The sequence below is a fragment of the Jaculus jaculus genome, chromosome 16 (assembly GCF_020740685.1).
Source record: "Jaculus jaculus isolate mJacJac1 chromosome 16, mJacJac1.mat.Y.cur, whole genome shotgun sequence".
In the NCBI taxonomy this organism is placed as follows: Eukaryota; Metazoa; Chordata; class Mammalia; order Rodentia; family Dipodidae; genus Jaculus; species Jaculus jaculus.
The window spans coordinates 61,063,239-61,078,222 of record NC_059117.1 but is presented as its reverse complement, the minus strand read 5'-3'; the positions used below and the strand labels follow the sequence as shown (position 1 = coordinate 61,078,222).

The window sequence follows — 14,984 nt, the reverse complement described above, 5'->3', positions numbered from 1 at the left end:
ATAAGACATGCTAACATCATTATTACTAAAAGAAAAAGTCCTTAGGAACTTTGGTTTAAAAGTAGCATTTTGAATACTTAAATATATTTTTCCTTAGGAATTTGTGAAAGTGATAAAAAGATCATCTTTTAAGACAGATTTAAAACGATATTTATTTATTTGCAAGAAAAGGGGGGGGGAGGGAAGAAGGAAGAGAGCGAGAATGAACATACCAGGGCTTCCTGCCACTATAAGCGAACTCTAGACACATGTGCCACTTTGTGTACCTGGCTCTTTGTGGGTACTGGAGAATTGAACCCAAGCACGCAGGCTTTGCCAGCAAGTTCCTTTAACTTCTGAGCCATCTCCAAAGCCCTAAAGACAGATATTTAAAATGTTTAAGTCTTCAGAAGTGAACCTACATTTGTAGATCCTACTGTGTCCCAGTGAAGTTACTTACCTGAGTCCAAACTGTAGAGCTGGCCTGTAAATGCCTGGTGGCCGAAGTTTCCAATAGGCTTAGCACTCGAAGATCCTGCACATCACCAGCAAGTCAGAGCTAAACTGGCTCTGTTAGCACACAGTCAGGTCCAGCCACAAATGCCCTGCGCAGAATGTGTGACCATGACCAACACTGAGGAGGAGTTTGCTTCTGCCACCAAAATTATGGAGGGACAGCAGGACAAAACAAACGAGCACTAAAGCTTTTAGGAGGAGGACCAGAGACGTCCCTCTGGAGGCACACAGGCCCAGGGAGGGGCGCAGGCTGCACGTTCACCAGCAGGCTGTTATCACTGGTGAATAAAGACGGTTGAGACAGAAAGGACGTGGCGCTGGCACGGCAATCCACTGGAACGACCATCAAGGCACGAGGTTGTTGGCAGCTGGAGAGATTCCGGGTGTTTCAGCAGCTCCACTGCAGAGAGCTGAGCATTGTGAGGTGGAACACACGCTGGAACCTGGAGTGAACTTGAAGAGACGCGCCCCACGGTGAGGCACGGGGCAGGCCACCAGGACACAAAGCAAAGGCGGTACAGAAGCGCATTGATCAGCCACAGTGATTTATTGAGTCTTTAATAATATAAGTGTACATCAACTGACCCACAGTCAAAAGTGGCAGGTCCCTAAGAAATTTACAAGCACTTTAAGTAAATCAAAATACATATTATTTTGTTCAATCCGACAGTCTTCTGCCTGGGGGGGCAGAAGGCCAGTGATAAACAGGGTCTCAGTAATGCACAGTGATTGTGATTCAAGCTTTTGTACAAAAACCTGTTCCCAGTAGCATGCACCCACCAATAAAGACTTCAGTACAAAAAAATTAATCCTCAGCACTACTGTTAAGTAGAAATGAGATAGAATTCTGAATATGTTTTCCCAAAGAGCACAAAAAAGGAAAAAAAAAAAAACCCTTAAAACAAACAATAAAAACAAACCCACACAGTAACACAAAGCTTTGTAAGAAAGCTCTTACTATTACAGATCCGACGTTGTTTGCACTGAAACCAAAAGTTCCCATCCACAGGGAGGTGGGGAAAAAATTCCAAACCTTTCAAGTTAACAGAAATAAAAAATGGAATAAAAGAAGGGCGAAAAGACGGTGAGAGAAGAAAGGGAGAGGATGAGGGGAGGAAAGAGGGACAAATGACATAGCATCACAAAACAGTTTCAAGTTGAATAAAAACAGGAAACAGAACCGAGGTCAGAGGGGCGGGCGGGCGGGCGGGCTACTGATGCACTTGGTGAATGTGCTTGCGCGAGCCAGCTCAGCAGGCCCTAGGTGGCGTACCGCTTGGTCCACTGCCTGGCCATCCGGTCGTGCTCTGCTCTGTTGGTCATGTACTGTGTGGCAATACTGCCCACCAAAGGGTCAGCTGCAAGGGAAGCAGAGTCAGGAGTCAGTTAATACCACCATTTCTTCCTTGGTCTACACTGGGGAGGGAAAGCTAGCTCAGGCTCCAGGCCAGAAGCTGCTGTTGTGCCCTGGAGATTCATCAAGACATGTCCAGTGACCTGCCAACAAGATGCCCTGGGTGGAGGCACAGATGGCCAGGGCAACCCACTGAGCCAGGGCTACCCACAGCAGCGGGCACTCAGACCTCTTATCTGCTCTGGGGAAATGGTTACAGCTCCGCTAAGCAAGGTTATGAAGCAGCTGTCACGAACTCCAGCTTAACCAGAGGGAGACTGCCTCTTCCTCCTCCAATCAAAGCCCACAGCTTGTTCTTAGTCACTGCTCAGCAAGAGCTGCCTGGTGGTGACCTAAACATGGTCACTGCAGAGATCCCCAGGGACCGGACAAGAGAACAGAGCATGAGAAGCAAGGATGGGAGCCCGAAGGGTCCAACTGACCCTCGCCACAGACAGGGTTCAAGCAGGGGCCTCAGTACCTAGTGAAAACCCAAAGAAGTCAGGTGTGGTACACACACCTTTAGTCCCAGCACTTGGGGGGCTGAGGTATGAGGATCACTGTGAGTGCAAGGCCAGCCTGAGACTACAGAGTGAATTTGAGGTCATCCTGGGCTATAGTGAGATGCTACCTCGAAGCAAAAAAAAAAAAAAAAAAAAAAAAAAGTAGAGATTCCTAGAGCCCCTATGGCCCAGTTCCTTCCAGCTCTCTAATTTCACTAATTCCCCTTGAATTTTACTTCCCTTGTATTTGGAGTTGAGAACTTGGGTGTATTTGAGTAGGTACATAAAAAGAAACCAAAGGGAAAATCACAGCCAAAGCTAATGTTACACATGAAAAACAAAAACAAAGCCAGAAAGAAGAGAATAGAACGTGGAGCATGTCTGTGGCCAGAGCCATGTGTAGGGAAGATTCGGGCTGTAGCCTCTAGGTGCTTAGTTATCCCCCTCTCAAACTCCGTGGGACCGTGGGTTGTCACCTGACTTACTAATGCAAGTGACAGAAGCCTGTTTAGCAAGACCTTAATCCTTGGAACTGCGCCAAGCTTTTGTAATCTCTCCAGGGAGAAGGTTTCCTGCATAACTTCTATTTCAGAGTCAACAGCTACCTGCTAGAGGGGTTCACTGGGAACTTCTGTCTCCCACTACTCTGGGGTTCTCCTTCCCTCTTTCAAATCCTGAAACTGAACCAACTTCTTCAAGCAGCCCAGCCAGGAGCCAAGATTTAAAGTGGCAACAATGACCACAGATGGGCTAAGCTACTTCTTAAAGACGGTCTGGGGAGTAGAAATGCCAAAGTGAGACATGTGCCAGTCCTCTGCTTAGACACATCAACTTGCTCCAGTTGCTGGAAGTCTCGTGTGCAAAGCCTCATCACCTGTCTCCACCACTCATGATGAGGGCCAACCTGCATCTCTGTTTCCCCACTGGCGGGTAGGACTTGCTTCTGGGAGAGTGAGGAACTGTTCCTCTGATCACATCCTCACAGCGCGAGCCTGCTGGGACCCAGAGGGAGCAGGCCTGCGGTCAGCTCAACGAGGTGGAGGGGGACACACGGAGGAAGAAGGAAGCTGTGGGTGGAAAGAGGTGTTGTGTCACCAGGCCCAAGGGGAGCAGCCTCAAAATCAAGTTTGAGCAGTGACCACAACACAGCACTGTGACACTTCCACACGTGTAGGTACCTCATTTCTTTCAGAGTTCTTTTACTTTTTAATGTTTCATTGTGAAAACAAAATTATTTTCTACTTATAAAAATTATACATGAGGGCTGGAGAGGTGGCTTAGCGGTTAAGGCGCTTGCTTGAAAAGCCAAAAACCTCGGTTCAACTCCCCAGGACCCACCTAAGCCAGATGCACAAGGTGGCACACACATCCGGAGTTCTTTTGCAGTGGCTAGAAGCCTTGATGCACCTATTCTTTCTCTCTCTCTTTCCCTCTTTCTCTCTTTCAAATAAATAAATAAAAACAAAATAAATTATACATGAGACTATAGAAACAATTATAACAATGGAAGGAATCACCTCAGACCAAACGCAAGACAAATGTGTTAGACATTTGTAAGTTCATTTGGAAAAAAAAAACAAAAAACTACCATTAACTCTGTGACGTATTTCTTCTACATTTCTTTTCATCCACACAATGTAAAAAAGGCTAACTTACACTCTGCCAGTGATTAAAAAACAATCACTACATGATAAATAACATCATAGATAATTACAGATCTATAGCATTTAAAATATTCTATTGAATTAAAAATAAATATATTTGAGTTCTTTCTAACTTTTGCATTATAAGCAATAAAATGAGGAAAATTACTATACTTACATCTTTGGAAATTTATGCAACTCTTAGATTTGCTTAAAGTATAAATGAAGGAATAAAATAAAAAATGGAAAGCAGGGCTGGAGAGATGGCTTAGCGGTTAAGTGCTTGCCTGCAAAGCCTAAGGATCCCGGTTCGAGGCTCAATTCCCCAGGTCCCATGTGAGCCAGATGCACAAGGGGCACATGCATCTGGAATTCGTTTGCAGTGGCTGGAGGCCCTGGCGTGCCCATTCTCTATCTACCTGCCTCCCTCCCTCTCTCTCTCTGTGGCTCTTAAATAAATAAAAATAAACAAAAATTTAAAAAAAATGGAAAGTAAAAGAATTTTAAAAAGTATGTGTTATTAACCAAGTAACACTTAATGTTCACAGGTTTGCAGAATAAAAGTGAGAGGGGTTCAGATAACTGAACCAAAGACAGTTACACAATGTAAGAGTGGCCTGTGATTACCATAGTGAATTTAATGGCTTAAGGCACTTTTCCTGGTCTTTCGTTGAGGTTCTAAATAAGGGAATCATGGAGTCTATACACCAGACGTGAAGTGACAGCCTTGAGACGTGTTACCCTCCCCTATTTATGTAACCATTTGCTCTGAAAAGGATATATTTTTCATCATTTTAGGTTCTTAGATCATTGCAATTTTCCTGTTTTTATTAATCTTTGAGGCTATCAGTTTTGTCCTTCCTTATTATAAACAGTTTATCAGTGGATAAACTAAAACCTAACTCCTCCATTTTCTGCCTTACAAAGAAGGATCATGTTCATCTTGACACAAAGAGGGTTGTGTGTGTGTGTGTGTGTGTGTGTGTGTGTGCGCGTGCACTCACGTGGTGCTGGGCACTGAACTCATGCTAGGCAAGCCTGCCATTGAGCCCCATGCCCAGCCCAGAGGGCTCAGTGAGCCAGAGAACGAGGGTAGTGCAGTATGTATTAGAGATTGCCGCCAAAGCACAGGTGCATGGAAAACTATGGGGTGACAGCTGGGTCCCTGTCGCCCTCCATGAGCTGGCCTGAAGCTCTCCTGGGACCTGTACTCTACTGTTGAGTATTGTACCTCCTCCCCTCCTGGAAGCACCTTTGCATGGAGCAAAGAAAGGCCTAGAACATCCTGCAACACCTCAGAGCCCGGCCTGAAGATGGCGGGGTTGATGGCTCTATCAGTAAGAGTGGGAGGGAAGAGGGTCCACATAAAGGTGAAGAGGGAAGTGATAAAGTGGGCTGCTGGACTACTGATCCAGAACATTCCACCTGGGTTGGCAGGTGACATAACATAAGCTAATGGAAAACCTTGACTTTTCCTCCCAGGGAGGCAAAGCAAACACAAACAGTCCAGTGGAATTGGCAGGGACTTTGGATCTAGACTGCCTGGGTGTCTAGCTCAGTTACACTACTGACTGGATTGCCATGGGCAGATCACTTCTCTGTGTGCACATCTCCTCTGCTGCAAGTTGAAAATAATGGTGCTGAGTCTGCAGCTCATAAAAGTGGAACAATCTAATAAAAATTACCATTATACTCAAAGCGAATAAAAAGGGAAAATAAACACTTGTGCATTGCCTTAAAAATAGAATTCTGTAGCTGGAGAGATGGCTTAGCGGTTAAGCGCTTGCCTGTGAAGCCTAAGGACCCCGGTTCGAGGCTCGGTTCCCCAGGACCCACGTTAGCCAGATGCACAAGGGGGCGCACATGTCTGGAGTCTGTTGGCAGCAGCTGGAGGCCCTGGCATGCCCATTCTCTCTCTCTCTCTCTGCCTTTCTCTCTCTGTTGTTCTCAAATAAATAAGTAAAAATAAAAAAATTCCAAAGTCAGTATGGCTTCTGTGGTCTCCTGTAATCTAGACACTTCCTCGCTTCCTCCATCCATGCTTTAGGAGAACAACTGGCCTTCAGCTTAGGTGAGGCCTGAACCTTCACTGAGGTGCCTTTGCTGAGCTGAGGTCGGCCCTGCTTCACCCTTCTTCCCTGCAGCGTCTCTCAACACTCAGCGGGGGCAGAGCCTCCTGGGAATGTCGTCGAGGGTCTCTTAGCAGTCTTAAGAGCCCATGTCTGGTTTGCCCACTCAGGCCTGTAATGTCCCATGAACAGTGCCTCTCAGCTGTATGCTCACAGGCAGTACCACTGCCTGGTGCCAACACCGCGTGGTGCCCACACTACCTGGTGCCCACACCTACCTTCAACAAGATATAGCAAGTCCCTACTAGATTCTGGACACCAGAGAACCAGTGCTCACCAGGTTCCTGTCCCAGGACCCGTCTGTCATCTCTGTAGCTGTCTAGACATCCATTGTGTGGATGGAAACCCACAGAAGAAAAATTAAGGCGAACACACAAAATACCCAAGAACCAGTTCTTCCGTGTGGCAGGTCCCTGTGAAGCACTGATAAACACAAGAATGACTGAATCCTCCACAGAGGCCTGCTCTTCCCATGAGCGATCAGCAAGTACACAGAGGCCATGGTGACTCTTCTTAACCCAGTCCTGTCGTTCTCAGAGTGTGTGGTTCCCACCCAGCCACTCGAGGGAGTTTTCACAGCTACAGCCTATGGCTTCTCTGTCACCACTCAGATCAGCTACTCACCAAGTTTCTGAAGCTTTCTGTGGTTGGACTAACAAGAAAAGAGAATTGCTTATTTCATGGAACTTTCTTCCATGGCTTGGTCTAAGCCTAGTTTGATTTTATTCAAATATTTTTTAAAAATATTTTTGTTTGTTTATTTATTTATTTATTTGAGAGTGACAGAGAGGAGGAGAGAGAGAGACAGAGACAGAGAGAGAGAGAGAGAGGGGGAGAGAGAGAGAGGGGGAGAGAGAGAGAGACAGACAGACAGAATGGGCATGCTAGGGCTTCCAGCCACTGCAAACGAACTCCAGATGCGTGCGCCCCCTTGTGCATCTGGCTAACGTGGGTCCTGGGGAATCGAGCCTTGAACCGGGGTCCTTAGGCTTCACAAGCAAGCGCTTAACCACTAAGCCTTCTCTCCAGCCCTATTGAAATATTTTAAAAAAGTAATAGATTAACCTCATAATAAATTTAAATAATAAAGAAGCTTGTATAAAAAAAACAGTTACTTTCTTCCCTCCAGCACAACCCAATGCCCCTCCCATCTGGAGGTTACCACTCTCAGGGGTTTGGTTCTTACTACTGCTCTTTTCCTCTCATTTACTGGAGTTATATCAAATGAGTCACAAGGCAGGCATTCTGCACTTGCATTTCCTCTAACAATAAACTAGAGTCAAGTTTCTCAGACAGTACACATAGATCAAGTTTATTATTTGTAAGGAGCACAGGGCATTCCTTTCTGCTGTCAGCATCTGCATTTCCATTCTGCTAGTGAGCACACTTGGATTTTGAGCGTGTGCTATTGGAACTAGTTTTACAAAGCAGGTATGACGGCAGCCACCTATAACCAACCCTAGCTCCCAAAAGGCTGAGGCAGGCGGACCATGGACTCAAGGTCAGCCTGGGATCCATAGCAAGACTGTCTCAAAAACTCAGAACTCAAACCAAACAAAAGCAATCAACCAAAAAGAAAGGACTGCTATCTCAGTCTTGAGCATCTGAGGAGTTCTGGAGGGCTAACTCGGAGACGGTGCAGGACCAGAGGGCACGCACGCAGTTGAAGCTTTTGGCAAATGCTGTTCAACTGCCTTTCAATAAAGGAAATAAATTGCTATCTTTCTGAATACTCTTACCAATACATATTAGTATTTATTTATTTTCATTTGGCCAAGTCGTTTATTCTGTCCTTGTGAGTGACTTGACATCTGCTGAGGGCTAGCACTGTCCGATGAAGGCTGTGGATCATCTGTTTCTCTTCCTTTGCAGGTTGCCTCTGGTCCCTGTTCCTTTTTTTCCTTCACCATTAGGAATAAAGTCATCTTTTAAAGAAAGCACTTATGGGGCTGGTGAGATGGCTCGGCAGATAAAGCACTTGCCTGAGAAGCCTAAGGACCCAGGCTTGATTCCCCACTAGCCATAAAAGTCAGCTGCACAAAGTGGCACAAACATCTGGAGTTTGTTTGCAGTGGCTAGAGGCCCTGATATGCCCATTCTCTCTATCTGGCACTTTTTCTTTCTCTTAAATGAATGAATGAATGAATGAATGAATGAATGAATAAATAAATAAATAAGATATTTTAAAAATAGGAAAACACTTGTGGTAGTTTGAATGGATGTCTCCCAATAGTCAGGAGTTTATTAAAGCTTGTAATTTAGATCTAAAGCTGCGTGGCTGAAGGAGGTAGGTATCCCTGTGGGCCGATTCTAAGGCACAGCCCTAAAGGTGTGTTTGGGGGCAGATCTGTTTCCAGAAAAAAAAAAAAAAAAAGATATGCACTCTCTGTGAGCTCTACCATTATGGGTTCCCAGAGAGTGCTTGCTTGCTTGCTTTTGGTGGTGGTAGCTTTTTCCTCTCTGCCTGGACCTGAGAAAGGGGGCCAGCTTCTTCCACCATTCATCTTTAAACTTCAAATAAATTCCCTTCTCCCATTAACTGTGTCTGGTCTGGAGGTTCATCCCAGCGACGTGAAGCTGTCTGCTATAGCACTTAAGTTCACCTCTGGCCTCAGAATTCAGACAAAGTTGCTTTCGCCTATGGAGGACTGAACAGCCCAATGCCCCCTTCAGTGTCATTTTTGACTTTCCCGAACCCGTGGAGATCACTGATCACACTGGTGACATCACATGTCATCCCTTGTGGAGACTGGTGTTTGCACTGGTGATATCACTTCTATCTAACAAGTGCACCATTCCTGGAGACTGGTGATCATATTGGTCACCATCAAGCCGACAAGCACACCGTCCCTCGATAATACTGAACGCCAGTTGTAAACGTTGGAGAGCGTTCTGCATTCTCAGTGGAACGGGCGACGGAACACCTTTGACAGCCGGGGATAAACTGTACACCACTCCAGAGAGACCTGCAACTGTTCTTTTTCTCTTTTCCTTTTTATTTTTACTTTCTTGGTGGCACTGGGATTGGGTGTAGGCCCTGGCACATGCCAGGCCAGTGCTCCATCACTGAGCCACAGCTTCCACATGCGTAGCCACACAAGTATTCAAAGTGAGCATGAAGAGCAGCTGGGCTGCATTCAAAGGATGCCCACCGCTGATTCTGATGCCGACAGAAGAGGCGTGGCTAACAAGCCACAGTGGTGGCAGAGAAAAAGCAGCCTTCCAGAGATACAAACCCATCAGCCTGCTTCTTTAACACCTGGACACGTCTCCTTAAGTACAGAGCACAGCCTTGGTGCCTGGAATTGCTGCACCGACTCACACCACATTCACCCCAGAGTCCTAGGAATGCGGGCATCTCCTCCTGCCACTGCCTGAGCCGAGAGAAGGCTCACTGAGTGGACCGTGACCTGTGTCGCAGATTCCAAAAGCCAGCAGGAAAGTCCTGCACATGCGCAGAGGAACCGTCCAACAGCTGGCAGTGCTGAGAAATCATATTGCTAGATTGTAAGGACAAACTTAAACATAGACATATATTGAAGCTTTAATGATAAAGCATAGAGGGAGGGAGGGGGAGAGAGAGAGAATGGGTATGCCAAGGCCTGTAGCCACTGCATACAAACTCCAGATGCATGCACCACCTTGTGCATCTGGCTTACATGGGTCCTGGGGAATTGAACCTGGATCTTTTGGCTTTGTAGGCAAGTGCCTTAACCACTAGGCCCTTGGATATGTTTTTAAAATAATTAAAACCGCATTACTGAGATACTGTTCACATACTGCACAATTCACTGAAAGTGAACATTTCAATGGTTTCTAGTGTATGCCATGTGTAACCGTTCGCACAGTTATTTTATGATGTTCTCATCATCCCCACAGGAAGCCCACTGGCAGGCACGTCTATCCCACCCAGGCCCTCCAGTCCTCCACACACATCTTCTGCCTCCACAGGCTTGTTCCTCCAGCTTTGTACAGATCCTGGGGAATCAAACATGGGCATCAGGCTTTGCAAGCAATACCTTTTATCACTGAGCCACCTCTGACAGTTAAGACAAATGGAGTTATGAAATCTACCATGTACCACTGAGCTATATGCCCAAGTCTCTTTACAGAATTCACTTTAGAAATACCGGGGTCACACTTTAATTCTACATGAGATGGGCTAGGCTGAGGTCCTGAATTTTAAAATATTTTTTATTTTATTTTTACTTATTTATTGACACCTATCTTTCAAAACTCATGATCCTACTGACTTAGCTCCCTGAGTTCTAGGATTACAGATGTGCACCATCATGACTGGCATATGTACATTTTTTCTTTCTCTTGTTTTTAACTCCATATGTGTACATTTTTATGAAGATATCATTTCTGGAGTTTCCTGGGAGCTCTAAGTCTAACCTCAGGAACTCCCAGAGTGCTGGTCAGAGGATGCACCACTTTACACTTTCATTGGCAGTGCAGCAGGATTCTAAGTTTTCACATGCTTACTGACATGTGTTAGTACATGTGAACACTGGACTTATTTTACTCTGCTTCTGAAGATTAAACCTAGGGTCCCAAGCTTGCAAGCACAGGTTCTACCACTGAAAGAAACCCTTTGGACCACACACATCATGTGCCTTGGTTATTGTTTTTTCTTTTTAAAACATAGTCTCTATAAACATTTGTTCCTATTATAAAACCAAATCCATTTTCTTTTCCAAGGTAGGCTCTCAGTCTAGCTCAGGCTGACCTGGAATTCACTGTGTAGTCTCAGGGTGGCCTCAAACTCTCAGTGACCCTCCTACCTCTGCCTCCAGGGTGCTGGGATTAAAGGTGTGCGTCACCACACCTGGCTAACCAAATCTGTTTATACTGGAGTATTTTTTGTAAGACATACATGGCCTCAGCTCTCTCTCTTTCTCTATGTGATGGGAGATAAGCATGTCAACACTCATCTTATGACGACTTGTGTGTATGACACAACCTTCCTCAAAATGAAATGCTTTAAAGTCTGTAGCAGTCTACCACAACAAGCAAATGCTCAAATATACTTAACATACTTAATTCACCCTGTTTTCTGTTCACTTTGTTCTTTGGTGGCCACAACAAGCAAATGCTCAAATATACTTAATATACTTAATTCACCATGTTTTCTGTTCACTTTGTTCTTTGGTGGCCACGGGCTGGCTAGGAGGTAGGTGTGAGGGGTGTGTCTACTGGGGTCACGCCTTGGACAGCTTCACATATATCCACAGTCTCCATGACATATGAGAAGCTGAATTTGGTTCACACACAAAGCCCATGGCTCAGGGTCTCGGTGGTGCCGTTCACCGGGCAGTTCGGTTGACCTGTGGTCAAGGCAGCTGGGGAGGCTCATGGGGGTGTCTGTCTGGAGGAGGTCTGTATGAGGGGCAGTTTGTGCTCTTCAAATTACACAGCCAGGTGTCTCACTCCACTCTGCCATTGTAAAGTACCCACTAAAACGTGGGTCCCCAGTTGTGCCTTTACCTTCTCCTAAGCCTATTTTTGGTAATTATGTCTAAGGTAGCTAACTGGGCCAGTCGGTACCTGGGGAAATGTGACTCCGCTGATGCTCAGCGTTCTGTTCGTCCTGAGGCAGGGTCTCACTATGTAGCCAGGGGACTCTTGGCCCTCATACCTTCTGTTTCATTTTGCCGGTGGGTTTTAGCTTATCTATTTGTGTTTTGGCTCTTTTTTTTGTTTTAATATTAGGGCTGAAGAGATTCCTCAGTGGTTAAGCCTACAAAGACTAAGGACCCTCGTTCAACTCCCCTGAACCCATGTAAAGTTCAGATGCACAGGATGGTGCACACATCCAGAGTTTGTTTGCAATGTCTTGGCCATGGTGCACTCATTCTCTCTAAAATAAATATTTAAAAAGTATGTATTTGCCAAGTATGGTGGCGCACTCTTTTAATCCTAGCACTCAGGAGGCAGAGGTAGGAGAATCACCATGACTTCAAGGCCAGCCTGACACTAGACAGTGAATTCCAGGTCAGCCTGGGCTAGGGTGAGACCCTACTTTGAAAAACCAAAAAATATATATATTGTTATTTATTTGAGAGAGGCAGAGAGAAAGAAAAAGGCATGAGACAGTGAGCAAGTGAGAGAGAGAGAGAGAGGGAGAGAATGGGCACACCAGGGCTTCCTGCCACTGCAAATGAACTCTAGATGCATGCACCCCTTTGTGCATCTGGCTTTACATGTAAACTAATGAATTGAAACCAGGCTATCAAGCTTAGCAAGCAAGTTCCTTTAACCGCTGGCCCATCTTTCCAGCCCTATGTGTTTGGGCTTTTTAGAATTATACTTTGTTATTCATAGTACCCTGCTTTTATCCTTTTTCTGAGATTTCTCATTAAAGACAAGAAAGCAGGTTGTAAACTCTGCTGTGATCATGCAGTCCAACTTAAAGAATCATTTTCAATCCTGTGGACAATGCCTGCAGAATCAACACACTGACTCAAGGCAGCTAAGCTATGGAATTTCTTTTCCTTTCCTTTTTCCTGTCCTTTCCCCTTCTCATTCATCCCCTCCCCTCAATGCCCTTCCTTCATTTAGTGGAGGCTTGAACCCAGGGCCTTGCACATGATAAATGGGTGTTCTACCACTGAGCTACATGCCCAAGTCTCTTTACAGACTTCATTTAACAAATACCAGGGCCATGCTTAATTCTGCATGAGATGGGCTATCTGAGGCCTTGGCCATTTAAAATATCTTATTTTTATTTATTTATTGAGGGGATGGGAGGGTGGGAGGGTATCGCACACCAGGACATCTAGCCACTGCAAACAAATTCCAGATGCATGTGCCACCACGTGCATTTGGCTTATGTGGGTTCTGTGAAGCCCTTAGGCTCCATAGGCAAGTGCCTTAACTGCTAAGCCATCTCTCTAGCCCTGTGGCCCTGATTTTTAAATGTGCCTGGTGGGCATAGCAACAGACCCACACATGAGAGCCTCATTGCAGTATGCTCTGGAGGCTGAATTTTGGTGCTAACATTGAATGTGGTAACATGCACTGCATTATGCACCAAAATATACATTTTTTTGTTTTTTCGAGGTAGTGCTTCATTCTAGGCTAGGTTGACCTGGAATTCACTATGTAGTGTCATGGTTGCCTCGAACTCATGATGATCCTCCTACCTCTGCCTCCTGAGTACTGGGATTAAAGGCATGTGTCACCACGCCCGGCTTAAAATTTACATTTTAAAAAGTCATTTTTATGGCAACTTTATAAAGTTTAATTCACTCGCTTGCCCTAAAAGCTTTTTTTTTTGAGGTAGGGTCTCACTCTAGCCCAAGCTGACCTGGAATTCACTATGGAGTCTCAGGGTGGCCTCGAACTCACAGTGATTCTCCTACCTCTGCCTCCCAAGTGCTGGGATTAAAGGCGTGCGCCACCACACCCGGCCTAAAAGCTTTAATGAATGCATAACACATTTCAATTTATTCTAATAATTCATTACATTTGTTTATGATGTAAATAAGCTGACTATGTCTGCACAGTGATTATGTCTATAACTGTATTTTGGAAATGTGTGTAGAGGTGGTTAGAGAAAAAGAAGAGGCTGAGAACTGACCTGCCCCCCTAAGTGTGAACGCACCTCACATCTGAGCAAGCAACTGTATTTGCATTGGGAATAATCTGTCCTAGAAGGATTTCCTTGTTTGTCCTTCATGCTTACACATAGTGGTGTTCTTAGGAACAATGATTCACTGTATATAACTATTGTTATCAAGGTTAAATTAACCTTCTTGCCTGTAAGTTTTCTTTCATTTTGGTGAGAACCTTAGAGTGAATTTTGGGTACTCGCTCATGCTGTATTATCTTACTTAGCTACAGGAAACTAACAACAACACAATGTAGGCGGTGGGGAAAAAAAAAAAAAAAACATCTCAGACACTGTGTCAAATATTAATAGAATGGATACCCCCTTTATCTAGTTGCCAGTATTTCATATATAATTCTTTTAGTGCAGTTTCTTGCTTACCTTCTTAGGTTGTTAATTTGAAATTTACTGAATTCTTGAAAGGATGCAATTGAGAGAAAGAAATAAAAAGCCTCATAGTGAAAAACATTACAGCAAATAATACGACCTGCTAAGCACACAAGGAGAGCAATACCTTGAGCCCCATGGAGAGGCCCAGCGCAGGACACACTGGCCCAAGACACACAGCAGCCTTTGGGCTCTGGAGGAGAAATGCACATGAGCGCGTACACACACACACACACACACACACACACACACACACATACACACGCATTAGCAGGAACACTGGACTGTTTTTTCACTTGCAAATTAGGTCCAGAAGTACATAGTTAGATTACTTAGTCTAGGATGGTCATTAACAATCAGTAACAAACACTAATTACCCCATGAAGAGAAAAAAGAATTAAACATCCACAAAAGGTTACCTCTAATGGACTTGAAGCCCAGGCACTGGGGTGTCACTTTATGTTCCTGTTTTAAACTCTTCTTGGAGGGACAAGCCAATGTATGTGTCCTTAATTCAACATGTTAAAAAAAAAGAAAGAGAAAAAGAAAAGCAAGGGGAAAAAAGGAAGCACCGAGAACTGCCCCGGGTAAGCAGGGCTGTTGGTGTTCATTGAGCACTTCTTCTAATTCTGGAGCTAGATGCTTAAATTTTGATTAAAATCAGAAATAAAAATTAGCTTCATAATTCAAATCTCATTTTTATTTATACAGAATTCAAGTCTCTGGTATAGTCTTTCTGACCCAGAAAGTCTGCAGGTAATCTCATGTGTGTGCGCATGTGCGCCAGGTCAGGGTGAAGGTAGACCACTGGGCGGAAAA

At 44.9% G+C, this 14,984-nt stretch overlaps 1 protein-coding gene across 1 annotated transcript in view; it reads right to left on the bottom strand.

The window, feature by feature from the left end:
* Positions 1-1,023: 1,023 nt before the first annotated feature.
* The window catches only part of LOC101610831 (ubiquitin-conjugating enzyme E2 E2), a 290,283-nt gene continuing 276,322 nt past the window's right edge, over positions 1,024-14,984 (bottom strand). The window contains exon 6 of the mRNA XM_045135971.1: positions 1,024-1,853. Coding sequence (XP_044991906.1) covers positions 1,756-1,853 — 98 coding nt within the window. The 3' untranslated portion in view covers positions 1,024-1,755. The remainder of the gene's footprint in view (positions 1,854-14,984) is intronic.